The 27,333-nt window shown below is 41.9% G+C and overlaps 1 protein-coding gene and 1 long non-coding RNA gene across 3 annotated transcripts in view; one reads left to right on the forward strand and one right to left on the reverse strand.

Moving 5' to 3' along the window:
- Window positions 1-254: 254 nt before the first annotated feature.
- LOC128312371 (uncharacterized) overlaps window positions 255-27,333 on the reverse strand; it is a 55,970-nt gene continuing 28,891 nt past the window's right edge. The window contains exon 3 of the long non-coding RNA XR_008291585.1: window positions 255-1,045. This is a non-coding gene — a long non-coding RNA (uncharacterized LOC128312371). The remainder of the gene's footprint in view (window positions 1,046-27,333) is intronic.
- On the forward strand, window positions 821-27,254 carry SERPINB12 (serpin family B member 12). Of its 2 annotated transcripts, none has more exons than XM_015083523.3 (8): window positions 821-949; window positions 13,465-13,650; window positions 16,439-16,573; window positions 17,338-17,478; window positions 19,027-19,144; window positions 21,073-21,215; window positions 22,175-22,342; window positions 23,314-27,254. In XM_015083523.3, the coding sequence occupies exons 2-8, from the start codon at window positions 13,483-13,485 to the stop codon at window positions 23,716-23,718; spliced, it is 1,278 nt and encodes a 425-aa protein (XP_014939009.1). In that variant the 5' UTR covers window positions 821-949; window positions 13,465-13,482; the 3' UTR covers window positions 23,719-27,254. The 2 variants fall into 2 exon arrangements, with proteins under 2 accessions (XP_014939009.1, XP_026924934.1); XM_027069133.2 differs by lacking the exon at window positions 821-949 and adding an exon at window positions 5,679-5,812.

Genomic DNA, 27,333 nt, shown 5'->3' on the forward strand with positions numbered 1-27,333 from the left:
GATGATGAAAGGTACTATCTGGTGAGTTTTGCAGGTGAAATAATTCCTTGGAATAGCCTTACTCAGAGACAAAGAGAAGAACCAATGGGTAAATAGGTTGGGTGAGCCTAGGGGAGAAGGAATGAGGCGCTAAGGAAGACAGAGATACAGACAGGCAACAGGGGAAATTTGTTCATTTGTTAAGTTTTGTCTGAGTTTTAAATTTGTTAAATTTGTCATTTGTTAAGTTAAGTAGTAGCTGGTAAGGATGCTCGGTGAGTCGTCCGAGATAGCTCTGGATTGTAACGTGACAGGGTAGGTAACAGACACACAGAAAACATAGCTTTCAATACCCGATTCTCCTCTGTCAGCGACACATTACTTCTCTTCATACTTAGCTCAGACAGTAGAGTTCTGTCGCCCTCAATCCATTTGCTGGGAATGGGTTGGGACAAACTGTGAAAAGCATTCCCTTTGGGTTTTGTGTGTTCCATTTACAAACTATGAACTCATGGAGTTTCAGAGTGCTGAAAGGTTATCTAAGTTGTTTGGGGAGAATAAGGAATGGAGAGAGAAATCCAAGCCTTTCTAGCAGCGCTTTCTAAAGACTTCCTCTGTAACCTCTGGTTTCCTGAAAATAGCAGGCTGTGAGACGACTTACAAAGAGAGGCTGTGCCAGTGGAATGTTCTATTCTAAAAGAGCGATAACAGACTTAGAGGTAATTACTTTAATTTAAAATTCATTGAGTTAATGACCATAAACGTGTGTCTTTCCCCCCACTCTGTCTTATAGGCTAACCATTGTGATTCATGGTCATAATTAAAAAGCGCATAGAATTACTTGCTCAACACCTGTCCTTACCAGTTTTCATAGGCGGTAAGCCTCGGCTGCTCCCTCCTCTGTGTGATAACTGAATTGACTTCATCAGAGCACAAACCTTCACTGGGGACAGTTCTCACCGGCTTCCAGGTATGTCCTGGGGAGGCGGGCAAGCAGTTGGTGGTGCAGGTGTCTCTGAGGCCAGTGGTCGCAGCGCTGAAACTAGATGTTTGAAGATCTTTATTCCTGGCATTGGGGGGAAAGGGAGGTGTTACTTTATCATCACATCCTCCTGCTACTTTCTACTTTCACGACTGCGAGCAACTTAATGTGTCTGAGTCCTAGCTTTCCTCATTTGTCTATTAGGAAAACAATGTCTTCCTCCTTGACTTATTGGAAGAACTGAGGTAATGGATGCGGAAGGGCCTGTGACATAGTAGGTCCCCTGTAAATGTTTATGACATCTAGATGCAGGTAAGACAGTCCAGGATGTAAGTTCCTCCTGCACTAGTGGTCATGAGTGCAGGGGCAATCACGTTCTTGCTCACCGGACAGCCAGTGCCTGACACATAGTAGGCACTCAGAAATAGTTATTTACTGAGTGGATGTCTGGGCTATTCTTTTACTGCAGTATTCAAGGGATCTAGAGTTTTGTCTGGGGTTGAGGTCAAAACCAAATACATACTGAAAAAAAATGCTTATTTATTTTTGAGAGAGAGAGAGAGAGAGAAAGAGAGAGAGAGAGGTTGGGGGACGGGCAGAGAGAGGGGGAGATACAGAATCCAAAGCGGCCTCCAGGTCCTGAGCTGTCAGCACAGAGCCTGACACGGGGCTCGAACTCATGAATGTGAGTTCTGAGCCGAAGTCAGACATTTAACCAACTGAGCCAGCCAGGCACCCCCCCCCCCCCATGCATATTTTCAATTTAAGAAACTGTATTTCTTATCAGTATATTATAACATTTGTTCTATGTAAAAAGAAGTTATATATCTAAGGCTATAAAAATTTCATAGGTGTTAAAAATTATGGTGCTTTATCATTTAAAGCAAGGACTGGCAAACTTCTTAGTAAAGACCAGATAATAAATATTTTTGATTTTGCAGGCCATATGGTCTCTTTACAACTCTTCAGCTCTGCCATTATAGCTGGAAAGCAGCCACAGACAGTAGTAAATGAATGGGCACGGCTGTGTGTTTATAAAAATTTACTTATTAAAAAGAGACAGTGGGCTGGATTTAACCCAAAGCCTGTAGTCTGTGAACCTTGATCAGGATGTTGAAACCCTGGTTTACGATTACGGAAGAAATAGATAGATGTCATATGGATTTTGTTAAGAAGTAAAAAAACATTTATGCAGTACTAATTCTATGTAATTATACTAGTAATACTAACATATTGTGTAACATATTAGGGCAAGGAAGGCTGTATTGTTATTCCTATTCTTTGAATAGGTGAGAAAATTGAAGTTCAAGAGGTATTTGCTCCAGATGTCAGGCTAGTAAGGTTCAGAGCGAGATCTGCACCCTCCGATCGCAAATGTGCTGCTGGTTCCGTGTTGTATTCTTCGCCATCTCGTAGCTTTGACCCTCTGCGGTCCCTGTGTCTCTGTCCCATTGGGGCAGGGAGTGGTACTGATGCCAAGCCTGGAGCCCTCGGCTTGGGATCTAGGAGAACTGAGGGCTTTTCTGGAAAGAGTGATTGATATCTTAAGAGTAACTGCAAGTGCTAAAACAAGCTTGGTGTGTTTTCATCTTTATTATTGTTGCTTTTTGTTGTTTTAGTGGTGTGTGTATGTGTGTGTGTGTGTGTGTGTGTGTGTGTGTGTGTGTGTGTGTGTGTGTATTTGATTTTATATGCTGTTACCCAGGCTTTTAAGTTTGGAGGATAAAACGATGCATGTGAGGTCAGCAGTTTATGTAAAAGATCCATTTTTCATTAGATTCAAAGGCCTCTATGCTGATATTTTCTCCAGACACATTTTGTTTCCTCGGTGATGTGATGTAAAATTAGAAGGAAAAGAGACTCTTGACAATCTTTCAAAAAGACTGCCTTTATGGCACCGGAGAATTTTAATCATATTGTGTTGCATCACCAGCTGGCAAAGACTTCGGTGAATCGTTCTGGCATTCCTGAATTTTTAATCTGGGCAGAAAATGACTAGTTAGTAACGAGTTAAAAGATTGGTTCATAACTCATGATGCGTTGTAACATACCTAGGAGGAGCCGTCCGACTCTGCCCTTGATGAAACTGTGTTCTCACAGCCTGTTGACACAGAAAGCCTTGCCAGCTTGCCTTGCAGTGTCAGGTTAGCGACCTCCAACATTCCTTCAAACTCTAGTGTAATTTGCTGACACTTTAAGTCACTGACATTAGAGAGACTGACTTTTTTCACTAACATGAGATTATTACGTATGCAAAATCGCACACGATGCTTAGCACATTGTAGGTGCTCAACGGATTCTCACATGCTCCTGAGCAATTTATTACTGTACCTGAATATTTAGCTACATTTAGTGGCAGATTTCATCATTACTGATTGAACAATCACACCACACCAAATTTTTAGGCTTGTAGGGTACAGTCATCTGTAGTCAGACCTTTGTTGCATTGTATCGGAAGATAAACAGGTGATTATTTGAGAGGATAAACAGATGCCATCCTAGATGAAAGATATTCAAAGAAGCTTTGAATCTGCTCAGGCACCCAGAAGCCCAAAGCGATGCGAATATCAGCGCCAACGACAACAAATGTGACAACCAGAAATCCACACCCTGGATTTAATGTAAATAGTATCTTTTTTGAAAGATGATGCTGGACAGCAGCCGTGTGAAGAACTCATCAGCTGGAATGGAGTATTAATTGATTACACGTTAAAATTTTCCAGCCTCTTGTAAGTCATAATCAATGACAAAATTCAACTGAAAAATGATGGTTTTTAGAATTTTTGGAAAAGTTTAGAGAAAAAGCCCACAAGCATTTTTTTCAAATGAAAAAAGGAAGGGAAGAGAATTAACCACATGTTTGCTTTCTACATTCACTATTGATAATTGAGAGGCCCTCTCGATGATCAGTTACAGATTTCCATTGGTCACTATCTTGCCTTGTAAAACTGGCTTGTACTTACTGCATTTATACACTACCACTAGCTGCATAAGCAGCTTATATTCTCCATATAGATGTACGTACGTTATCTATAAGCAGTTTATGTTCTCCATAATGGCAATATCCCTACTTTAAAAAAGTTTTCTTTTGAATTTCTCTGTCTCATATAATCATATTTGTGGGGCTGGAGCTCCAAAATATTATTGTCTGTCAAGATGTTAGGAAAGGAAGACGAAGCTGTCAAAAAGGGAACCAGGCCAGAGAGGAGTCCTCGTTCTGTCCCTAAATCTTGTCAGTTCCACAGTTTTCACTCTTCCTAACTCTTCCCTAGTTACAACCTTTGTTCCCGATTCACCGACCCCCATGTTTATAGCCACAAACCAATCAGGACTGCAGAATGTTAGAACTAAAAGCAACATCAGAAGCTATCTGACTCAGTTTGGAACTTTGGTTTTTTTAGTGCTGGAATATATTTGCCCCATGAAAACTTTATTAGAAGGCTGATAAGAAAAAAAGAGAAAAAGGAAAGAAGGGGGCAAAGGAAGGGAAGAGGGAAGGAAAAAAGAAGGTAAGGAAGGATGGACAAAAAAGAGGGAAGAAGGAAGGAAGGGAGGAAGAAGAAAGGGAGGGAGGAAGGGAAAGGAAGAGAGTGTCTGGAGCTCTAAAATTCCTTGAGGAAATAAATAAGATAAAGAGATGAGCAGATCACAGGATGTGGAGATGAAATTGGACGGACTTTCTGGAGATACTGGCACACAGTTGATCAGTTCTTAGCTTCCTAGCAAAGTAGTTTTATTCTGGAAAGCACCCCTACCTGGTCTACCAGTAGATCTTGATAATTTCCATCCTCTGATTGGTATTCAGCTATTCTAGTTGATAAATTAAATAGTAACCCCCATTTCCACCCCATGGCTGCTGCAGGAAAAAAAAAAAGAACATTGAGAATAGCTTAACATACATTTTGCAGTCAAAAAAAGGTTAGAAAAATATAGAAATGGGAGTATAAGAGAATGTCCAAGATAATGGTTATATGAAGTATAATAGTTCTCTTCTTCTACCTCTAGTATAGGAATTTGGGTTGAAAGGTGTAGGTCAAATGAGGCATCTCAAAAGAGACCCAACTGGAAAAAGCATAGAAAATACAAACACAGTAAGTTAAGGGGAGCCTGAATGGCTCAGTCAGTTAAGTGTCTTACTCTTGGTTTCAGCTGGGGTCATGATCTCATGGTTCGTGGGTTCAAGCCCTGAGTCAAGCCCTGCGTCTCACGTCAGGCTCTGTGCTGACAGCGTGGAGCCCGCTTAGGATTCTGTCTCTCTCTCACTCTTTGCCCCTTCCCTGCTCTCTCTCCCTCTCTCTCTCTTTCTCAAAATAAATCAATACACATTAAAAAAATAAGCATAGTAAGTTAAATATTTTAGTGGAAAGCATAGAAGGTTTAAATTTGTTTGAAAATACATATACCACACACTTCTCTTTTTTGTTCTCTTTAATCAATCAATGACAATTTTACCCTGGATTCCCAAATGGCTCTTGGAAAAGTGCCCTCGTGGGAGGGGCAAAGTTCATATATTTCCATTCCCGACGGGGTGTGGATTGAAACTTACCCAGCCAGCTGTTAGCAGCAACTCTGAAGGCAAGAAGGTAACTGCGAGCATTGCCTAATATCGTTTTTAACAATGCATATTGCACTAGAAAATTATTTCAAATTACAGAAAGCCAAAAGAGATTTGGCTGAAGCCAAAGGATGTGCCATTTTTATTATTAAGTCAATGTCTTTTAAAAAAGAGCAGTTGGTTTTATGATGTGTTGAATTTCTTGTAAATGTGGCAATACTTGCTAGGAGGTATTAGCAACATCTGTTCTTCGGTTCATCTTCTTCGGTCCCCCTGCACCTGGTCAGCTGTCTGATGTACCTGCTTGATTTTCTTAAAATGTGGATGTTTGGATAGTTTTAAAATCTTTACATACTTGGCAGATTGTATTTTATCTTTTCGTTATTTCTGTAATATAAAATGATGCAATATTTAGAATATCTATTTTTAAACATCACAAGTAGGATTTTTTTATTTGTCACTATTAAATATCTGAATTTTAAGCAGATTTTTGGACTGGCAGCTCATATCTATTAGCCCATTCAACTTTAGCACTGGTCTCATCCTCAGTAGCTTTTCTAAAACTACTACCTTCACCAGGAATAGATTATCAGATTGTCTATATTTTAAATAATATGAGCTTGCATTTCTCTTTTGCACCATAAATTGGAAATGCTTTTTTTTTTAAAAAATGTTTATTTTTGAGAGAGAGAGAGAGAGACAGAGCGTGAGCAGGGGAGGGGCAGAGAGAGGAGACACAGAATCCGAAGCAGGCTCCAGGCTCTGAACTGTCAGCACACAGCCCGATGTGGAGCTCGAACCCACGGACCGTGAGATCATGACCTGAGCCGAAGTCAGATGCTTAACTGACTGAGCCACCATTTCCAGACGCCCCTGGAAATGCTTTTGATTGCATCTTTCACAACTATTTCTTTGTTTTTCCATATTGTTTGTCATTTAGTTAGCTGTAACCAGATCTGAGTATTTATTCTAGCAGTAGACCATCTACCTGTGTAAAGTTGGAATTTCATTCTTGGGTTATTAATAGTTTTGTGGACATTATGAATATCACAAGACATGAAACATTCTGGGGATATAATTTTTTCTCCCTACTATATAGTAAACAACAATTTCCCCCAAGATTTTTTTGGGGGTGTTGGAAAACCTATCTTGTCTAAACTTTTATATTTTCACTGTAAAGGAAACCAATTTTCACAAGTGAACTATTCCTAAAACAGTAGAAAGTTAATCAAAAGTTGATTCTGCTATGTAACATCCTTATTGATTATAGGTGCCTGCAGAATGTATGCAGAGTGAATATGAAATACAGAATTATCATCTACTATTTCAAACATTCGAATTATTTGCAATGAAAAAGGGGCAGATGTTAGCAAATAAATCCATAAAAGCTTATTAAGTGCTCTTATTGTGCCACGATTTATATTCTTTACTGATGGGGTACAAAAATGAATATAAGGGGCGCCTGGGTGGCGCAGTCGGTTAAGCGTCCGACTTCAGCCAGGTCACGATCTCGCGGTCCGTGGGTTCGAGCCCCGCGTCAGGCTCTGGGCTGATGGCTCGGAGCCTGGAGCCGGGTTCCAATTCTGTGTCTCCCTCTCTCTCTGCCCCTTCCCCGTTCATGCTCTGTCTCTCTCTGTCCCAAAAATAAAAAAAAAAAACGAACCAAAAAAAAAAAAAACATTGGAAAAAAAAAAAAACAAAGATGAATATAAAACACAGAACCTGCCTGGAAGAGAATTATGCTTTGGAAGCAAAGACAGAAACATAAAAAAATAATTCACCTCACAGCATGGTAAGGGAACCAGAAATATGAATGTCGTGTGTTTAATACCTTTATACCTCTGCTATAATTGCAAGATTAGAAAGCACGAGGAAAATAAAGACAATTGATTTGTCAATAGTGTGAGAGAAAAATTCAAATTTATTGTTGAGACTGCAGAATGTCATTAATGATGCCGGATTTTCTTCCCTCTGCACGATAACTTTGAATTTGAGAACCCAAGTGCTTTTGCTTCATTAGAGGTTAAATAATGAATCACTTATTTGGAAAGAACTGTCGGCAAAAATATGGTGATATTCTTATTGATATCAAAGTTAGTTTTTCCTTTTTCTCCTGAATAAAAATTGCCAATTAGCTCCTGCCTTTAAAGTTATAGTGATATGGTAGGAGGTGATACTGGGGACAGTAAGTACGAAATGACCTAAGTCAGGTTTAATTTGGGATAAAGTTGTTTGCAATCACGAAGTTCCCATCTATTTCTATGACACAATTGCATGGATTTTAATGCAACGTGTGGGGGATTTTTAAGTAATTGTTCAGTGTAGAGAAGCGATCTCTCAGCAGATTAGAGGAGTCTTGGAAGGACGCACTGGAGCTCAAGATGTTCCTTGGCAGAGAGGTTGGTCAGAGCAGTGCTGATGGATGCCCAGTGGTGGCCGCTGGTCAGAGACACCAATGAAACCAATAATACGTGTTTAATTATTTTATTATCCTTATTTTACATTATTATTTTCTTATTTATTAGAAGAACATCTTCCTGTCATGAAACTATGTGGTGGGTTAGTCGAGCCATGGTCCTGCGGAGCACAGGATTATCTGCTCCAACGGCAGCGCGTGGTGTAGGAAGAAAGACGGTGGCTTTGATGTTGGACTGAACGGCCAGATTTGTAGACCAGCTGTGTCACTTAATGATTGGATTTAAAATGAAGATAATTTCTAACTTACAGGGTTGTTGAGAATTAGAGACGTTTGTGAAATGCCATGCATATTGTAGGCGAATTAAATGGTAGCTATTATTATAAAGTCATCATAGGTGGGATAGTATTAATTCCTTGAGCTGAATAGATTTTTCAAGGACCTTATTATTTTAAAGATTATTTCAGCTCTGTTTGGAAATAATGATGACTGAAGTAAATTATGTACAAGTTTTTCAAGTTTTGGAGTATTAAGAAGCAGCTTACATCAGCAATCAGCCTTTGGGCTTAGACTTAGCTGAACTAACTTCTTTGTGTGGTAGATGTTTTCCAGAGCGGAGGTAAAGAACCTCCTGTTAATGCTTAGGGAACATCCTAATTGCATCTGGAGACTACATTTCATTGTCAGAAGTTAGTCTTCAATTTTCAATAGCATCCTGGTTCTTGTGTTAAACACAAATAAAGTTGCAGTGTCTGAAAATTTGCTGCCATGCTTAGTAATACATCTGTAGTACATTTTAAAATAATTACACTTTAGAGGGGCGCCCGGGTGGCTCAGTCGGTTAAGCGTCCGACTTCAGCTCAGGCCATGATCTCACAGTTCGTGAGTTCGAGTCCCAAGTCGGACTCTGTGCTGACAGCTCAGAGCCTGGAGCCTGCTTCAGATTCTCTGTCTCCCTCTCAGAGCTCATGCTCTGTCTCTGTCTCCTTTAAAAATAAACATTAAAAAATTTTTTTAAGTAAAATTAAACTTTAAAAATATATATAATTTATGTATAAATATATATACATACATCAATATATAGAAAAGTCATATATAACCGTATTATTATGGACCCTTCCTGTACAGCTTCTTTCACTCAACATTGTATTGTGAGATCCATGTTACTATGGGGTGACTAGAGTTCACTCAGACCCATGGGTGTGCGTATTCCGTTGTAGGACTTGTAACCCACAAGCTGTTTATCTTACTGATGATGGACATTTGGTTTGCTTCTGAGTTTGGGCTGTGACAGAAGTGTTTTTATGAATATATTTGTGCACACAGTTTTTTAAATCTGAAAATGATTTTGCATCTCTGGAAGATATCTGTTATGGTTACATTTTAGTATGATGATGATTAGATCTCTACTGTCCATTTATTGGTAAGTTGGTGCCACTTGTAAATCCAGTGGATTTGGAGACTGGTTTAGTCCTACTGTTTTCAGATTAGTACTGATGTAAAGGGGTTTTTGGTAAGGACAAGAAAACTGACCTTAGAGTTCTTTTTATTTTACTTTATCTTTTGTTGTGACAACATGACATGACTTTTACTGCCCACCAAAGCTTATCTCTAGTGAATAAAAACAGTGTTAAGTGGACTTAAAAATGTTAACAGTATTATATGTTTAAATTGGCTGTTTGAATATTATTAGGATAATATTCAAATAAGTCTTGATGAGGGCTGTTTACAATTTTTTTCCTACATAATACTCTTTCGCTTTTTCCAATTCATTTTGTGAATTAATACCGTATTCTCCTATTTATGCTCTTATATCCCCACTGGAGCTGCTTCTAACGTAGTACGTGCTCTATCAGAGGGTGGATTTCTCAGAGGCAGAGATTGGGTCTCATTCATTTCATCCTTTGATGTGTCATCACTGCCCCCCAATGGGAGAACTTGATAAATGTTTAAAGAGCAATTAGGTCACTGTCAAATTTGGCCAGTTTCTGATTTAAAAACAAGCAAAACGACAACAGCACTCCAAAGGTAATTACCAGATGCCATTTTAATAAAGTTGTTATTATTTATTTATTTACATCCCGATGAGTTAGCATATAGTGCAATGATGATTTCAGAAGTAGATTCCACTGATTCATCTCTATGTATAACACTCAGTGCTCATCCCAACAAGTGTCTTCCTTAATGCCCCTTACGCATTTAGCCCATCCTCTCACCGATAACCCCTCCAGCAATAAAGTTATGTTTCTATATTTTAGAGTTTTCTATAACCCCAGGCAAGATTTTCCTATAATAAATGCTCACCTATAGTCATCTAACATATACTGCGACTTTCAGGCTGGTTTTCTGTTACTACCATTCTCACTTCTCCCTTGGAAGGCGGGGCAGAATTAAAGCTCCATAGACTCTCATGGAAACTCAGAACCAGTCCACGGGGTAGAAGCAGATAAGGCTCAGAAAAGGGACTTGTTGCTGGGGGAGAACATGATAGTATTTGGAGCCAGGTTGGGAAACTCCTGAGACAAAATTTAGCATGGGCTCCTCGTTCTTTATGCACCAATGGCAGAGAGAGTTTGAGGGTGCACTGCAGCTCCCAGCGTGAATAAGGGTAGCAGCAGAATTAGAAATGGGTACAAAACACCGCATATTCCAGGAGAGAGCAGGCCTGGGCGTGGAGAGGTCATAGCCTTGCCTTTCTCCGGGACAACTTCGTGACTGGGTGCAAATCACTTCACCGCTTCGGGCCTCGGGTTTTTTCGTCTCAAGAAGAAGGGAGTTGGCCTGCATGAGCAATCACGTCCTTTCCACGGCAGGTTAAGACTCCAGTTGTTCAGTTCCATGCATCTCGTGCCAGAAAGGAACACCCCACCCCTCTGATGCCAGAGGCACATCCACACAAAGAAACAGGGTAAAGTTGAGCAAATGGCTGGAACATTTTTTAAAGAGCCAGATTGGGATAATGCAGTTTTTAATCCAAATCTCTTCTTTTCCTTTAGTGTTGTGTCTCTAGGCTTCTTTAATAGCAGTGAACAAAGAGCCAGAATATCCACTGCTTTTTCCTTTGATGCCAAATGTTTTAGTTAAATATCCACCTTGGTTATACGAACGAGGCTTTAAAAAACATCAGACTACTTTTTATCCAAAATTTTATGATTTAATGAAAGCCTGTGCAATCCCCTCAAACCAGACCACCTTGACTTTATCTGATTTCTCCACTTTCTTAGTAAATTTGTTCCTAAATGGGTAATGCCAGCCACTGTTGTAGAGTGAATATGTTGGATGTGTAGATTTCTGAGGTGTGAGGCATTATTGAATTTCCAGGCATGCTCAGGACATAGGTTTCTTGGAAAACACATAACTGAACCCAGTTTTATCAGTACAGAATGAGAAATACAAGTCATGTGCAAATTTGGCAGGAAAAAAACCGTAAGGATAAAAACGGACTGTAAGCTGAACAAGGGGGAAAAACACCAACGTATAGTGGGCGTGTGTTTGGTCAGCCTACCCTATACTGAGGGCAACTTAGCAGAAATAGAAGCTACAGCAGAAACAGTACGTAGATTAGGCCAATGTGTGTGATTCGATTCTTCAATTCTTTACTCATCTGGTATAAAGGGACTGCCAATATCTAGCCTGGAGAGTTGTGGGGTTAAAGCTAATATATGTAAAACATATGTCTGGCATATTTTATTTTATTTTATCTATTTTATTTTATTGATCTTACTTATTTTTGAGAGACAGAGACAGAGCATGAGTCGGGGAGGGGCAGAGAGAGAGGGAGACAGAATCTGAAGCAGGTTCCAGGCTCTGAGCTGTCAGCACAGAGCCCGACATGGGGCTTAAACCTACAAACTGTGAGATCATGACCTGAGCTGAAGTCGGGCACTTAACCAACTAAGCCACCCACGCGCCCTTATCTAGCACATTCTAAAAAAGGTATCTCATGTTATCTTTTTGAATTAGGTTTATAGACTAAAAAGGCCCATATCAAACTGGGATGATTCTAGAACCAATGTACACTGGTCAATGCAGTAACGATTTCTTAATGTTTACTCTGTGCCACATGTCTGATGATAAAAAAACACAAACAAGAGGGTTCACATTTCCGTCTGGGAAATACACAATATCCATAGACAAAATGACAAAAGAAAAGACATTTCATTGGAGAGGAATGGTCCAAAGTGAGATCTATGTAAGATTTTCTTTTTTTTTTTCCCAATGATTTTTAAAAATTTATTTTGGGAGAGAGAGCATGAGCAGAGTAGATAGGGGCAGAGAGAGAGGGAGAGAGAGAATCCCAAGCAGGTTCTGCACTGTCAGTGTAGAGCCCAATGTAGGGCTTGGTCTCATGAACTGTGAGATCATGGTATGATCCGAAATCAGGAGTTGGATGCTTAACCGACTGAGCCACCCAGACGCTCCTATGTAAGATTTTCTTGATACTTCTAGAATAGATTATTGTGGGGGGCAAGGAATCTATCCTCAAGGAGTCACTTCCTTATGTTGGTTCTATATCACCTGTGGTTCAGCGTAGAATTTCTAAACTCCCAACATCTTTCAAGATCAATGATCTCTTGAACAATATCAATGACTGACAGGAGCACCTCAAGTCCTACAGGCTGCATGTGGAGTGAGTCAGAAGGATGTGAGGTGACCAAGGACATGGCCCATGACCATTTGCTGGGCATTCCTCAATCCTAGCATGCTGAGGGGAGAGCACAGGCAGAAGACTGAAGCAGAACCGGGAATAGCCTGTGGAGAAGGAGGTGGAATGAAGTTTTCTTGATTGCAAACTTGACTTTGAGGACACAGTTGCCTGTAAATTTGTCTTACCTGAATAAAGGAAGTTCTACCACAAAGTGGGTAGAATTGTGTCCCCCAAAGATTGGTTTAAGTCCTTATCACTGGTACCTGTGAATGTACTCTTCTTGGGAAACAGGGTCTTTGCAAATGTAATCAAGTTAAGATGAGGTCATATTGGGTTAGTGTGGGCCCTCATCCAATGACTGGTGTCCTTACAAGAAAGGGGACATTTAGACTCACACAGAAGACACAGGGAAGAACACTGTATGAAGTTGGAGGCGGAGATAAGTGATACCTCTATAAACCAAGGAACGCTGAGGGTTGCTGGCAACCACTAGAAGTTGGGAGAGAGGCAGGAAACCTTTTTCCTGACAGCCTCCAGAATGAAGTGATGCTCCCAACACCTTGATTTTGGACCTCTGGTCTCCAGAATGAAGACAGGATAAATTCCTGTTGCTTAAGCCACCTGGTTTGTGATAGTTTGTTATGGTAGCTCTAGGAAACTAATTCGCACCCCTAAATGAAAACAGACTTCTTTCTGTATCAATAGCAGTATGGACATCAATATCTATGTACCAGGATGACGGTGACCTTAGTTTTCTGGCTTTTAATAACATATTGAATCATTGTATATTACTGTATCACGTGTATTTAAAATGAGAACTGTTTATTTGTTTTCCTCTAATCATCATGTTCTCTTTCTCTGTTTTGTTTTGTCTTTGGTTTTAGACTATCGTCAATTTCAGGATGGATTCTCTGGTTGCAGCAAACACCAAATTTGGCTTTGATCTTTTCCAGGAGATAAGCAAAGATGATCACCATAAAAACTTCTTCTTCTGTCCTCTGAGCCTCTCGGCTGCCCTTGGCATGGTCCGCTTGGGAGCCAGAAGTGACAGCGCACAGCAGATAGACCAGGTGAGGATCCCGTATCTCTAGGTCCACTCCCAGGGTCATACCCTAGTTCCTCCTTGGCAAGCCAAGCTGTTCCCGAGCCTGGGGCTTGAGTGGGGAGCCTGGTCTGCCCCAGAGCTTTCATTTGCACCCTGCCTTGCGTTCTCTTCAAGGCTCAATTAAACCTCTGCCTCCGGTATGACACTTCTCCAGCCTCCACAGTCTGATAGCCGTTCTTATTCATCTTCTCCGTTTCTGTCTGTCTGCATGTCTGTCCCACTTTCTCTCCATAGTTATCCATACCGATACTGCTAGCAATATATATTTTTTTAAATTTAGAGGAAGAGAGAGAGAGAGAGACACCACAAACCGGGAAGGGATAGAGAGAGAGGGAGAGACAGAATCCCAAGCACGCTCTGTGCCATCAGCGTAGAGCCCAATGTGGGGCTCGAACTCACAAACCATGAGATCGTAACCGGAGATCAAGAGTGGGACGAGCCACCCAAGTGCCCCACTGCTAGCAATATTTTTTAATGTATGTACGCGTTTTCTTTCTTTCCATAAATAAATATTTAGTAAGCCCCAGTTACATATCTGGTGGCTAAAGATCATGGCATCCTCCTTGACTCCTCTTTTCTCTCTCACTTGTCATCAAATTCCAACAGGCTTTCCTCTCTATACACAACCAGAACGCAGGCACTCCCCACTGTCTCCCTGAGGGCTGACCACCACCATCCCTTATGGATACAACTTCCTCATGGGCTTCCTTGTTTCTGCTGATGGTCTGTTCTCAACCCAGCTGCCAGAAAGATCCTTTGAAAATCTCAATCAGATCCTGTTTCTCATGTGCTCAAAACCCGGACTTCTGATTTCACTAATGATGGAAGCTGGAGTCCTTACAGTGGCCCATGAAGGTCTGGTACCTGAATCCAGACAACCAGGTGACTCCTCTCTCATCCTGTCCCTCCCCACTCCTCCAGCCGCACTGTCATTCAGAGTCCTTGCGTAAGCCGTGCCTATTCATGTCTTAGGGCTTCTGCTCCGTTCCCTTTGCCTGCTGGCTCTCCTCCCCCCACTCCCCCACCCCAGATAACTGATCTATAATTTGCTTTCTCCTTCAAGTCTTTGATCAGAGTTTACCTTCTCAACTAGGCCTACCTTGCTTGACTAGACCAGCAGTCTAATGCTGCAGACTGGCCCCCAACCCTGTAAAATTCCCTCTTACCTTAGCTACTTTCCCCCTACTTGGCACTTCTCATCTTCTAACATACTGCATACAGTAATCATCACTATGTGTATTACTTTTCATATGCTTCCCCCTCTAGAATATGATCTCCCAGATGGCGAAGATCTTTATCCTAGAACAGTACTTGGCTTACAGTAGCCATCCAATATAAATTTGTAGAGTGAATGAATGAAAGTGACAAGAACAACTCCCCAGATAAACTATAAGCTCCTGAGGTGGGTCTTATAACTTCCCTGGATCTAGCATCCAACACAGAGGTTATATGGGAACCCAGGCCCATACGGAGGAGCTGAATTCTTGGATTAAGGTAGAATGTGTCTGAGCTCATCCTGCTTTCTGCGTTTACTTTGATTTGGAATATTATGCCATCAGCAAAACTTAGCTTTAGAGTGTGGTTGGCACCCTCCACGTTCAGTTTCAGATGTTCTTTCTCCAGGCCCTTGGGTTTCACCCTGCTCAGCAAAAGTGTCCTGGGAAGGGCAAGGCATGCATTTGTCTCCTGCCTTTCTGCCCTGCTCTGGGTAACTTGTCTTTTGCTGTCCTCACTTGCTTGATTGGTTGGAAGGTCTAGATCAGTGCTAACAAAAATATAATTCAAATCCCATATATAATTTAAAAAGTTTTAATAGCCATACTAAGAAAGTAAAAAGAAATAGGTGCAACTAATTTTAATAATGTATTTGATTTTATTTAACCTGATGCATCCAAAATATCTTATCAACATGTAATGAATTAAAACTTTAAATGAGATCTTTTACTTTTTTTTTTTTATGCTAAGTCTTCAAAAATCCAATGTGTATTTTACATTAACAGTCTGACTGGCTCAATAGCCACGTGTGGTCTCATGGATACCTCCAAATTCGTTTAGTTTGGTTACATTCATTCTTTTTTAAAAAAATTTTTAAATCTTTTAAAAGTTTATTTATTTATTTATTTTGAGAGAGAGATCAGGGGAGGGGCAGAGAGAGAAGGAGAGAGAGAGAGAGAGAGAGAGAATTCCAAGCAGGCTCCACACTGCCAGAGCAGAGCCCGATGTAGGGCTCAAACCCATGAACCTTGAGATCATGACCTGAGCTGAAATCAAGAGTTGGACACTTAACCAGCTGAATCACCCAGGCACCCCTCTTTTTTTTTTTTTTTTTTGAAATTTTTGTTTATTTTGACAGAGAGACAGAGAGACAGAGAGCACGATTGGTGGGGAGGGGGTGGGAGGGCAGAGAGAGACTCCCAAGAGGGCTCTGTGCTCTCAGCTCAGAACCTGACATGGGGCTCAAACTCATGAACTGTGAGATCATGACCTGAGCCAAAATTGAGAGTTGGATACTTAACCGACTGAGCCACCTGGGTGCCCCTGGTTACTTTCATTCATAAATGCAGACCCAGGAGATAGCACGCAGTTTCCTTTCCTTCCATTCCACAGCCAAGTAAAACATCCACTATTCTTTAAACTATTGTTGTTTGACCATGTAATCATCGTCCCTGTGACACTGTAAAAATGTTGCTGAAGCTATTGAGACTTCCTGCTGTTCGTACTGTCTGAAAGACCCAGTAATCGCCATCATGCAGGTGCTACACTTCAATGAGTTTTCCCAGAGTGAAACAAAGGAACCTGATCCCTGTCTGAAAAGGAAAAACCCAGAAGAACTCGCTGATGGCTCTCTGGAGGGGCAGAAGGAAACAAGGGGGTCTCTGACTTTGCAGGTGAGCCACCACAGACCCCTTCCCCTCTTCTTCTGAACCACTCATTCTGGCTGTGCTATATTTGGCAATGGTTTCTTATTCCCAAACATTACGTTGTGGCCATCATCGTCAGCAACAATAGCAATAACCCCATATGACCTCCAGTTCCTTTCTGATTATGTATCTCAGATGTTGTTGGCTATCAGCCAGTTTTCTCAAGAGTAGGATCTGGTATCTTCTGCTCATGAGAAAGACGATTAGATCAGAACCCCATTATGCACCTAGTTGTACAGGCCACAGGTCCCCAGGATGGAGCATGGTTGAAGATGAAGGGTGGTAAGGGGCGTGGATCCGCTGTGGGAGTCTTACCCTCTTTCTCCACTTTTGCCTCTTGTGTTTCATGCTGAAATCTCCTGACATGCAAAGCTTTTACTGGTTGTCTCACAGCAGGAGTGGGAAAGATATTCTCCAGGTTATCCATCCTCATACCTTAGAAAGTTTAAGAAGAGGGTGGAGAGAAGATGGTCTCTTTCTTGTATCTTTTTGAATGTAAAGAAAAGTAATGTGCACTGATCTCAAGTGTAGTGTGCACTGCTGAGTCCCCAGATGTATTGTTCCTGGATGACCTTGATACCAAGTGGGAGCCATGATCATCTCTTGGGACCACTTCCTGGCTTCTCTTCCTCTCAGATTGCTCCCCCACATGGTAACAAAGTGAAATGACGACGTGCCTTAGTGGCATTTCATCCCCCTGACGAAACCACATTTTTTTCTTCTTTTGTTAGGCTGAGTCTTCCAATGACGAGAGTGGACTGCTCAGTTGCTACTTCGGGCAGCTTCTCTCCAAGTTAGACAGGATCAGAGTTGATTACACCCTAAGCATTGCCAACAGGCTTTACGGAGAGCAGGAATTCCCCATCTGTCCGGTGAGTTTGGTATGGCTGGTGATTAAAACTATCATATAGCATACTAATTAAAAAAATCAGTGAGTAGCTGGATTACTCATCTGCCATCTGGAACACAGTCCTCTCTGTCAGGAGGATGCGCCGTGGACTGGTGGGCTGTCTGGGGCCCACCTCTTTCTCTCCCACACCTTCCATTGCCCTCCTCCCAGTTTTCAACTTGAGCAGTTTATGAGGCCAGTGCTGGTGGGCGGAAAGAGGGTCATGTAACTAATAGCTTTTGGAGCTTTTTGGTAATGGCCTTCCTTCTTGTGACTGTCTTTCCCCGTGAAGATGCCTAGTAGATACACTTGGTAGGTCCTCTTCCGGCCCCTCCCCAACCCCCACCAACACTTCTCTAAAATCACCTTTCATACCACGATCAGGACACCCCTCAATAAAATTGTATGCACCTATCAGCAAAATGGTGTAGCAGAAGGAGACTGCATTTGGAGCCAAAAAGTTGCTTGGCTTGTCTCCCTGGCTAAGCAGTGTGTATGTAGAGCAACACGCCTCTGAGCCCTGGCTTCAATTTCCTCTGTCACCACTGGAAGGAGCCACAGACTTAGTAATAAACTTGAGGGGTGTGACCACAGGCAAATGTGTGATACAGTTGGCTAGGCTGGCCTCTTAAGGGGGCAGGCTGAGCACACTTTAGCCAAAATAAGTATGTTTTCTTACAATGGAAATGAGATTTTATATACTGATTTTTCTTTTAAACTAGCTGTATTGAGGTATCAATTCACATATCATATAATCCACCTATTAAAAATGTACACACCAGTGGTTTTGGTATATTACCTTATAACTTTTAAAAAATTGTGGTAAAATATAACATAAAAATTGCTATTTTAACCATTCTTAAAAAATATTTATTTTGAGAGAGAGAGAGAGCAGGAAGAGGCAGAGAGAGAGAGAGAGAGAGAAAGAATCTCAAGCATGCTCTGCACTGTCAGCACAGAGCCCCATGCGGGGTTCAAATTCACCAACCATGAGATCATGACCTGAGCCAAAATCAAGAATCGGATGCTTAACCGACTGAGACATTCAGGCGTTCCTTAACCATTTTTAAGTATACAGTCTGGTAACCTTGATTACATTTACAATGTTGTGTAAACATCACCTGATTTCCAAAAGGCTTTTATCATCCCAGAAACTCTAACTAGTAAGTAAGGTTTTAATTCTTAAAAATAGAGGAATGTTATATAGCTAAGTCTCTCAAGTTACTTGATACTCATGTTGCAACATCTCCACAAATGGGATGTCCAAGGTAAAGGGTATCTGGTAGGAAAGGCTTGTGCCCTTGTAACTGTGGACTGCTTCATGAACAAGCACTCTGTATCCTAAATTGTCACCACAATGAGTGAAATGCCACTGGCTAATTAAGAGTGGGGATAGCTAGAGACGACACACATCCTGTTTAAATGACTGGGCACATCTCTCTCGTTAGGCTTCTCCTGACTGCCTCACTCCTAACTGTTAGCACAGTTATCTGATTTCATTGCACTATTTCCCTTTATTTCAATTTAACAGGAATACTTAGATGGCGTGATTCAATTTTACCACACAACCATTGAAAGTGTTGATTTCCGGAAAGACACCGAAAAGTCCAGACAACAGATTAACTTTTGGGTTGAATCTCAGTGCCAAGGTAAGAAAGACCAAACACATTATGGCTGGTATTCCTTTCCATTTAAAAGGAGAAAAGTCAGCCTGGTTTCTCAGATGGCTAGTCTGTCAAGGCCAGATGCTCACAAACATGGACCATGTTCAAAGCCTGTTTTACAGGTGCAAAGAGTCAAATGCTTAGATGCTATGTTACTTACTGATGCTTCTTTGCTCCATCATAAAAGGTAAAATCTTTTCAGGCAAGCACATGCCAGCAGGATGTTAACTGTTTCCATTTAAAAAAAAAGTTTAGTAGAAAGATTGTGAAGAGAATCTAGTTATTCAGAGGGAAATGGAAATGATAAAATCTCAATTTTTATCAATGCTTCACTAAGTACATAGGTGTTTTCTGGGTGAAGGGGGTTTAGAGCTAGTGATGAATAGTGAAACTATGGATTCAGTGTAAAATGGAGTAAGTTTAAAAAAATTTTTTTTAAATGTTTATTTATTTTTGAGAGAGAGAGAGAGACAGAGTGAGAGCGAGGGAAGGGCAGAGAGAGAGGGAGACACACAATCAGAAGCAGGCTCCAGGCTCTGAGCTGTCAGCACAAGCCCAAGGTGGGGCTGGAACTCACAAACCATGAGATCATGACTTGAGCTGAAGACAAACACTTAACCGACTGAGCCACCCAGGAGCCCCTGGAATAAGTTTTTAAAGTTTATTTATTTTGAAAGAGAGAGAGAGAGAGAGAGAGAGAGAGAGAGAGAGAGAGAGAGAATCCCAAGCAGACTTTGCACTGTCAGCACTAAGCCCAAACCCAACCAACCGTGAGATCATGACTTGAGCCAAAATCAAGAGCCAGATGCTTAACTGACTGAGCCACCCAGGTGCCCCCAGAATAATTTTTTAATGTGAAAATCCCCTGTCCAGTCTTTTCTTGGGAGAAGCACCCAAATTCCAAAATTATTTCCCCTCACTTGGTCCGCATGCCACAAAAATTCCCATTCCTTCAAGGTTCCACTCAGTTGCCAAGAGGAAAGTGTGTTCACTAAAAAAGTTCATATTAAGGCATGACTATCTACTTTTTCCTGGTTAGCCAACTCTTCTGGAATATTGTAAGTGTAGGTGATGTCAACGTAATCTATTATTATGGGGTTTAAGTGGAAGTCTTGCAGTAAAAAGCTCTACTCATCTTTAAGGACTCAGCATGCATTCAAATAACTGATGGTTTGGTACTTGGAGGTGGAATGGGATGGGCACTGAAAATGGATGATTGCTTGACAGCCTGGGATGTTCCAGTCTGCCTCAGGGCTGTGCTACTGTGGAAGGAGCCTAGAGCCAGAAGGCCCCAGGACTGATCTCAGCTGACCTTGCTGATTTTTGGCTGTGTAGCCTCACCTCTTGCTGGCTGTGGTTTATTCCTCTATAAGAAGGGATAACAATACCCACTTCTCGTGGTTGACGTGGGATGGAATGAAACAGCACACTCAAAAGTCCCTATCAAATAGGTTTAATGTCCTGGTCTAGCACATTTACATGCATTTTTGTTTACATTTAAACATATACACTCTGCTGTGATGAGTGCTTAAGACAGGAAGTTTCCACAATAGTTCTGTTTCTCCAGGAGGTTATAATATAATCAGGTGGCGGGGTCTACTTTGAAAAGTAAATCATGGCATAGGATAGCTGATGGCAAGTTCCAACCACAATGATTCAGTGAATCGAAGCAGACTCAGTGCTTTAGAATGGGTCCCTCCTTGGGTTGAGTGACAGTTCCTTCCCTATAACTCCCACCCTCACCTCTGCCCCCTCTGGGACGATGAATGGTGTAGTTTTCTTGGGTTCGTTCTTGAATCAGACATGCTCTATCCTTGGGGATGTTAAGTGGCATTAAGAATAATCTGTCTGTGTGAATCCTTCTGACACGATTCATATGCTGGATATTCTCTGGAACCTTTTTTTTTTTTAAGGTAAAATCAAGGAACTCTTCAGCAAGGATACTATTAACAGCACAACTGTGCTGGTTCTGGTGAATGCTGTCTACTTCAAGGCCAAATGGGAAAAATATTTTGACTGTGAAAACACAGTGGATGCACCTTTCTCTCTAAATGAGGTATGATATTAGAACACACAGTTTTCTATATATTCTGCTCATAATTGCCACTAAGAAATTATGACTTCAGTATGTACTCTCAACTTGAAAACTTCAGGTCTGTGGGTTGCAGCATACAATAAAATAAGAATATTTTGTTATTAGCAAAAATCAGTACCTGAAGTTGTTGAACATCTTGGTGCCAAGCACTGCGCTGAGCATTTTCCACTCACTACTTCATTTGTTTCCCAAAAACGACATTATGAAAGTGGGTGTTATTATTTTTCTCATTCTAGGAGAAATGGGGGAGGGGGAAGAATGCAAGGGTTAGGTTACTTAGCTAAATTCATGCATTAGCATTCACATCTGTGAGTATTTGTCTCAAAAACCCACGTTCCAAGCTACCAGACTGTAGAATGGAGTAAAGGGAAGGATCAGACTCCAGCCTGTCACCTGTTAGCAGGCACTGTACAGCCTCATCTGTAGACTGATGACCCCATATGTCCACAAGGTGTTTGGGATGGTGCCTTTCTGTCTGATGGAAGCCTATGGAACAAGTGTTGTTACTTAGCATTTAGATGGTTATCATTTAACCAAGGCTCCAACTGGGTGGGTCACGCAGGCCAGAAAGGGCAAGATGAGGCCAAGAGACTGGGTGGTGCAGGCAGGGAAGGTAGAAAGCTGGTGGGGCTTGTTTCCACTGGCTGGACTGTAGGTAGATGCCTGGATAGACAGTTTACCAACAGGTGGGCTTGGCAGCTGAAAAGCCTATTAAAACCAAGGGGAAAAAAGTGTTGGTAAAGGAAGGGCTGACTGATCAGTGGGCAGAAGACTGTTTAGGTTGGATCACTGGTGTGGCTCAGAGCCTCTGGTGAAGACCCTTCTCATCGTAATGGAGCCCTGTTTTCAGGGGTGATGGGGCCATGTGAGTCTGTGAGCTACTCTGGCAGTCCTGTGACTTGCCATCTTGTCCACTACAGAATGAAAAGAAGACTGTGAGGATGATGAATCAAAAGGGCCTATTTAGGATTGGCTTCATAGAGGAGCTGAAGGCACAGATCCTTGAAATAAGGTATACCAAGGGGGCGCTCAGCATGTTTGTCCTGCTGCCGGCTTTCTCTGAAGATAACTTGAAGGGCCTGGAAGAGGTAAGTCTTCACTTTCAAGTGTCTACGAAATATTTCATTGTAGATCTTTGGAGAGTGGCCCAAGTTACCATTTACTGTCCTGAGGAAGGATGGCACCTTGGCTCTCAGAGATACCAAAGAATATATAAGAATCTGAATTCGTGGAGATAGGTCTTCCTCTGGTGTTTAGAAAAGAACAAATACCAAAAAGGTTGGCTAAGACTTTCCTCTCCAATCTCATAGTCTTCTACAATCTCCGGACCTATGAATCCTTTTCTATGAATTACCTGACTTCTGGTCTCTTGCTCAGACTATTTTGCTATGGCTCATGGAACGACCCTTTAGCTGAACTCTGTTTTTGGGTGCATGTGCCTTGACAGAGAGGAGATACTGATACCAGAATAGATTGCTTGTGAGGTGGGGAAGCCTGGCTACATATTGTTCCATGTGGGAGAGAAGGAGACAGAGGGAGAGAGAAAGTGAGAGAGAAATACCTAGAGAGTGACTGCAATAATAGCCATTATTCAAAATTTATTGTGTGCCAGCACTATGTTAATTCCTTTACATACATTATCTTGTTCAGTCCTTGCAAGAGCCTAACGGCATTATTTCCGTTTTATAGAAGAGGGGTTTGAACTTCACAATGTCAAGGCTTGGCACCCAACTTGGTCAACTGAGCTTTGCTGGGCTTTGGCACCCAGACACCAGTCTGTCAGACACCAGAGGACAGAAAGTTTAGTGTGGGGAAAGGTTAGGGAGGGAGCAAGGGCCTTCGACACCAGAGGACAAAGAACTCAAACTGTCTTGTGACTTCTAAAGAGGAAAGAGACTTGCTTGGAGGAATTTAAATGAAACAGGAGTATTTTGAGGCTTAGGAAAGAAACTCGAAGATTGCTACTGGCTGTTGAAATAGACTCAAGCCCTTAAAGTATTTGGGGCATCCTTTTCAGGCTTATAATCTGACCCTGAACATTATCTTCTCCCTCTTGTAGCTTGAAAGGAACATCACCCATGAAAAAATAATGGCCTGGAGCAGCTCGGAAAATATGTCAGAAAAACCAGTAGCCGTCTCCTTCCCACAGTTCACCCTAGAAGACAGCTACGATCTGAATTCTATTCTACAGGGCATGGGCATCACGGATATCTTCGAGGAAAGGAAGGCTGATCTTACTGGCATCTCTCCAAGTCCCAATTTGTACCTGTCAAAAGTTGTCCATAAAACCTTTCTGGAGGTGGATGAAAATGGCACCCAGGCAGTAGCTGCCAGTGGTGCTGCCAGCATGGAAAGGTCCATACCATCCTGGGTGACGTTTAATGCCAATCACCCTTTTCTCTTTTTCATCAGACACAACAAAACCCAAACCATTCTCTTCTATGGCAGGGTCTGCTCTCCTTGAAAGGAGCATGCTGTCTAGTGCCTGGGACCTGGAAGAAAATGGCAGAATAGTCTTCCCCTGGCGAAATGTGTGCATTTGTGTTCTTGCTAATATCCAAAGCTGATGGAATCCTATCACAGCTCCATGCTCCCTTCCTCTAGCCACTGGCTCGTGTGTGTCCTGATCCTTCTTTCACCCTGTAGCTGACTTTTAACTATGTGCATTAGTATCAAAGGCCCTTGCTCCCTCCCTAACTTTCCCCATGCTAAGCTTTCAAGAATATAATTCACCCTCTGTCACGGGCAGGTCAACATAATGGGGATGGTACTGACTTTAAGTTCCCTACCTCGTTATGAAGGAATTCTGAAAGTCCAAATCATTAGACCACTTCTAGGAGATGACAAACTCAGAAACCACTTTAACATGCGTGGCAAGAAGAAATATTTAAGTGGAATGTGTTTTGGAAGCTCAGCTCTATTTCTATGGCTATTAAAACCATGGCCAGTCGCTGGGCAAGATGCCCTGCCTCTTTCTTGTCCATCTTCTTCTACTGCCTGGAAGATGCCCTGTGAGGTGCTTCTCATCTGGCAGAAAGTGGGGCCTGGTGTGGATTTAAGTGGGAGCTCAGGACATAAGCCTGCCCTGACCAGCACTCATTCTGTGGAGGATGGTGTTTGTTTTGTGAATCTGACGTTGACCCAGGAGAACCTCAGTGCATTTAAAAATTAGTCCCGGCTTTCCTTATTGAGTCTCCTAGGCCATTGTCATGAAGCACTGTCTTCTGTGTCTTCTTCACCCCCTTCCTCAGAGAATTCTCCTCTGTAGTTAACCCTAAATACTCAGCATGCAAGGTGGGGGAGGGGAGCACTGCCCTTACTGCTGACTGCTGGGCTCCCCATCCCCCTATCTCTGCAGTCTGGCCACCTGGAAATAGACCTGTTTCCTCCTGGAGACCTCATGCCTGGTTACAACCTGAGAGCAGGCCTGGGTCTGGGAATGATGCATGTGGAAACCTTTGTCAGGAAGGCCCTTGGCTTTGTATCAGGCTCTAGTCTATTGAAAGCCTGATGCCTGAGTGTTCAAGGGTCCAGGACCCGGGACCTTAATCCCCTGATACATCTGTGTGAATTCTTATTCTTGTCCTTAGCAGAATGCTCTGGAATGACTACTAACAACACCTAACTCAAAGACCTGAACAGTCATTAGAGCTCCGTTTCCCTGCCCTGCCCTATGGCTCCCTCTTCCCAGTTGCCACTGTGTTGGATAAGTGTGGCTGTAACAGTTTTTGTAGGGGAAGGCAGGCTAACTTCGCCTGCTGTCATGCGGGCCCCCTCTCCCCACTTCTCATCTACATTAATGGTTTCTTTGTGCTGTGAACAACTAGTTCCATGTTCTCCATGCAGTCTTTTAATTGCCCAAGGTTATCTGTGGTATACAAATTCCTCATTGATTATGTGAGACAGTGTGTGGTGGCTCCTCCAAGTCCTTTCCACGGAACGCATGTCTCCTGGGTCAAGTTTATGTCAGATAATCGGATACAAAGTCTCTTCTGTGGTTCCTTTTGGGGTTGATGTTTTGATGACTCTGGGCCTGATATGGTATCACTGCTGGATACTGAGTTGGATAACTATGGCCCCCATGAAGGTTTGACACTGTCTGGCATTGCTTACGTTTTTATTCTTTCCCTTGATAAACACATCTTCTCATTTGTATTGGGGTTTCTCAGAATTTTAATCACAAAGGTAAAATGTAACTATTTACAAAAATGAGAAAGAGTGAGATTCTTAAACTTTTCTGTAAATCAGTAAATATATTCTTTATTAATCTTCGATTGATTAAAATGTCTCTTCTTAGTAAATAAAGCACTTTGTCATTAGTTAAAATATGTGCAACATGTTATGTGCCAGCTGACTTTTTTAGTGACAGAGACCTAACTTGAAAATTTTTTTCATCCAAAAATATAGAAATACACAATCTACAGAACTAACAATTCATCTCAATTATGTAGGAAAGATATATCTTGTGCCAGGAAATCTTTCCCACCTTTCCACCATGCTTACATATGAAGGCATACACAAAAGATGAAGGCTTACAACAGCTCCAAAACCTGGGAGTGACAGCCAATGGATCATCAAATTTGGAAGACATTTCTGCTGACTACAGGTTAAGAGCTGGATGGAAAGCCTAGTCAAGGGCTCCCTGTATCATGCCATCCATGTGTCAGTCTGCTTTGTTCCCTCTCACTACTGCCTCCCCTGGGGTTCAGAAACATAAGAGCTGTGCCAATTTAAATTCCAGACATCCATCTCTCCTTTGTCCTTGCTGCTGTCTCCTAGCCTCTTTCTTTCTTTTTTTTTTTAATGTTTATTTATTTTTGAAAGAGAGAGTGAAAGTGAGGGAGGGGCAGAGAGAGGGAGAGAGAGAGAGAGAGAATCTCAGGGAGGCTCTGCGCTGTCAGCTCAGAGTCCAATGCCGGGCCCCATCTCATGACCATGAGATCATGACCTCAACCAGAATCAAGAGTCCTATGTTTAACTGACTGAGCCACTAGCCCCTGTCTTTCTTATCAGTTTTTTCCTTTCTGTAGCCATTTGAAGACTGAATTAAAGTCCCCCAGTACAACTCATAGGAAGTGAGGACAGGTATTGGCACTTTCCCCCCAAGGCAGTTTAGTCTTCACAAGCAGAGTAGTTTTGGTGGGATAAAGACAGAAAGAACCCTGCTGGCAATGTTGTTGGGTTCATATATTTCATTTACCTCCTCCATTCAGAGTCTCAGAGAGTCAGATCATACAGGGAGGCGAGAGCTTTCTGACAGTCCAGTGAACTACAGTACATGGAAGCCTATAAGAAACTGGGAATTATGTTAAAATCAGGAGCTCTTGACTCTTCACTCTTGCACCAGTGAGACTGACCCTTTAATATGGCAGCCAGAGGCAGAGAGAAAATGCAAGTCTGTGCTCTATAATTGATAGAAAACCAGCCAGAACCTGCAAATTGGGGACTGAGCTCCTCCATTTCTAGTTCAAGATTTCCTCCACCCAGCAATGTTGACAGGTAAAACAAATGAAGCCATGCAGATTCAAAAACAAATGATTCATCTACCCCGACTACAAACGTTCTGGGAAGAGAACCATGAATGTGTAGTACCCAACAGGCTCTCTAGCACTCTCTAGTTCACAGGCTCTGTATGTTCTATTTTATTTCAACCTGGGCCCTTCTTATGATTTCATACATTATCTAATGTATATTTCCCCTTGAGCTGGAGCAAGCCAGAACATGTGTTGCTTCATCCCTGATTGATGCTTCCTTCCATTGGATGTATGGCTTTTTTTTTTTTTTTTTTTTTTACAGTATCATTAACCTTAGGCGGAAGCCTTATGATTGGGATGATGGGTGAGGAAGCTGTGTGGTTGTCTCTGTGGGTTTCTTTGTTCCATAGTTGAATACCAATGTCAAATGTATTCTTCATCCACATTACTTGTGTTGTATTCTTGTTTTCCCCAATCCATTGTCTTATTCTTTTATTTTTTTACTCAATAAATATAATACAAGGTGTGTCTGTGTAGCTCAGTTGGTTGAATGTCCAGCTCTTGATTTCAGCTCAGGTCATGATCCCAGGGTCATGGGATCAAAC

The sequence above is a fragment of the Acinonyx jubatus genome, chromosome D3 (assembly GCF_027475565.1).
Source record: "Acinonyx jubatus isolate Ajub_Pintada_27869175 chromosome D3, VMU_Ajub_asm_v1.0, whole genome shotgun sequence".
Lineage (NCBI taxonomy): Eukaryota > Metazoa > Chordata > Mammalia > Carnivora > Felidae > Acinonyx > Acinonyx jubatus.

Bases quoted from the DNA above. Each gene is read 5' to 3' on its own strand.
- SERPINB12 (XM_015083523.3), top strand. From the start codon at position 13,483: ATGGATTCTCTGGTTGCAGCAAACACCAAATTTGGCTTTGATCTTTTC. The intron at 19,145-21,072 runs GTAAGAAAGACC...TTTTTTTTTAAG, and splicing joins GGTTGAATCTCAGTGCCAAG to GTAAAATCAAGGAACTCTTC. The intron at 21,216-22,174 runs GTATGATATTAG...TGTCCACTACAG, and splicing joins CACCTTTCTCTCTAAATGAG to AATGAAAAGAAGACTGTGAG.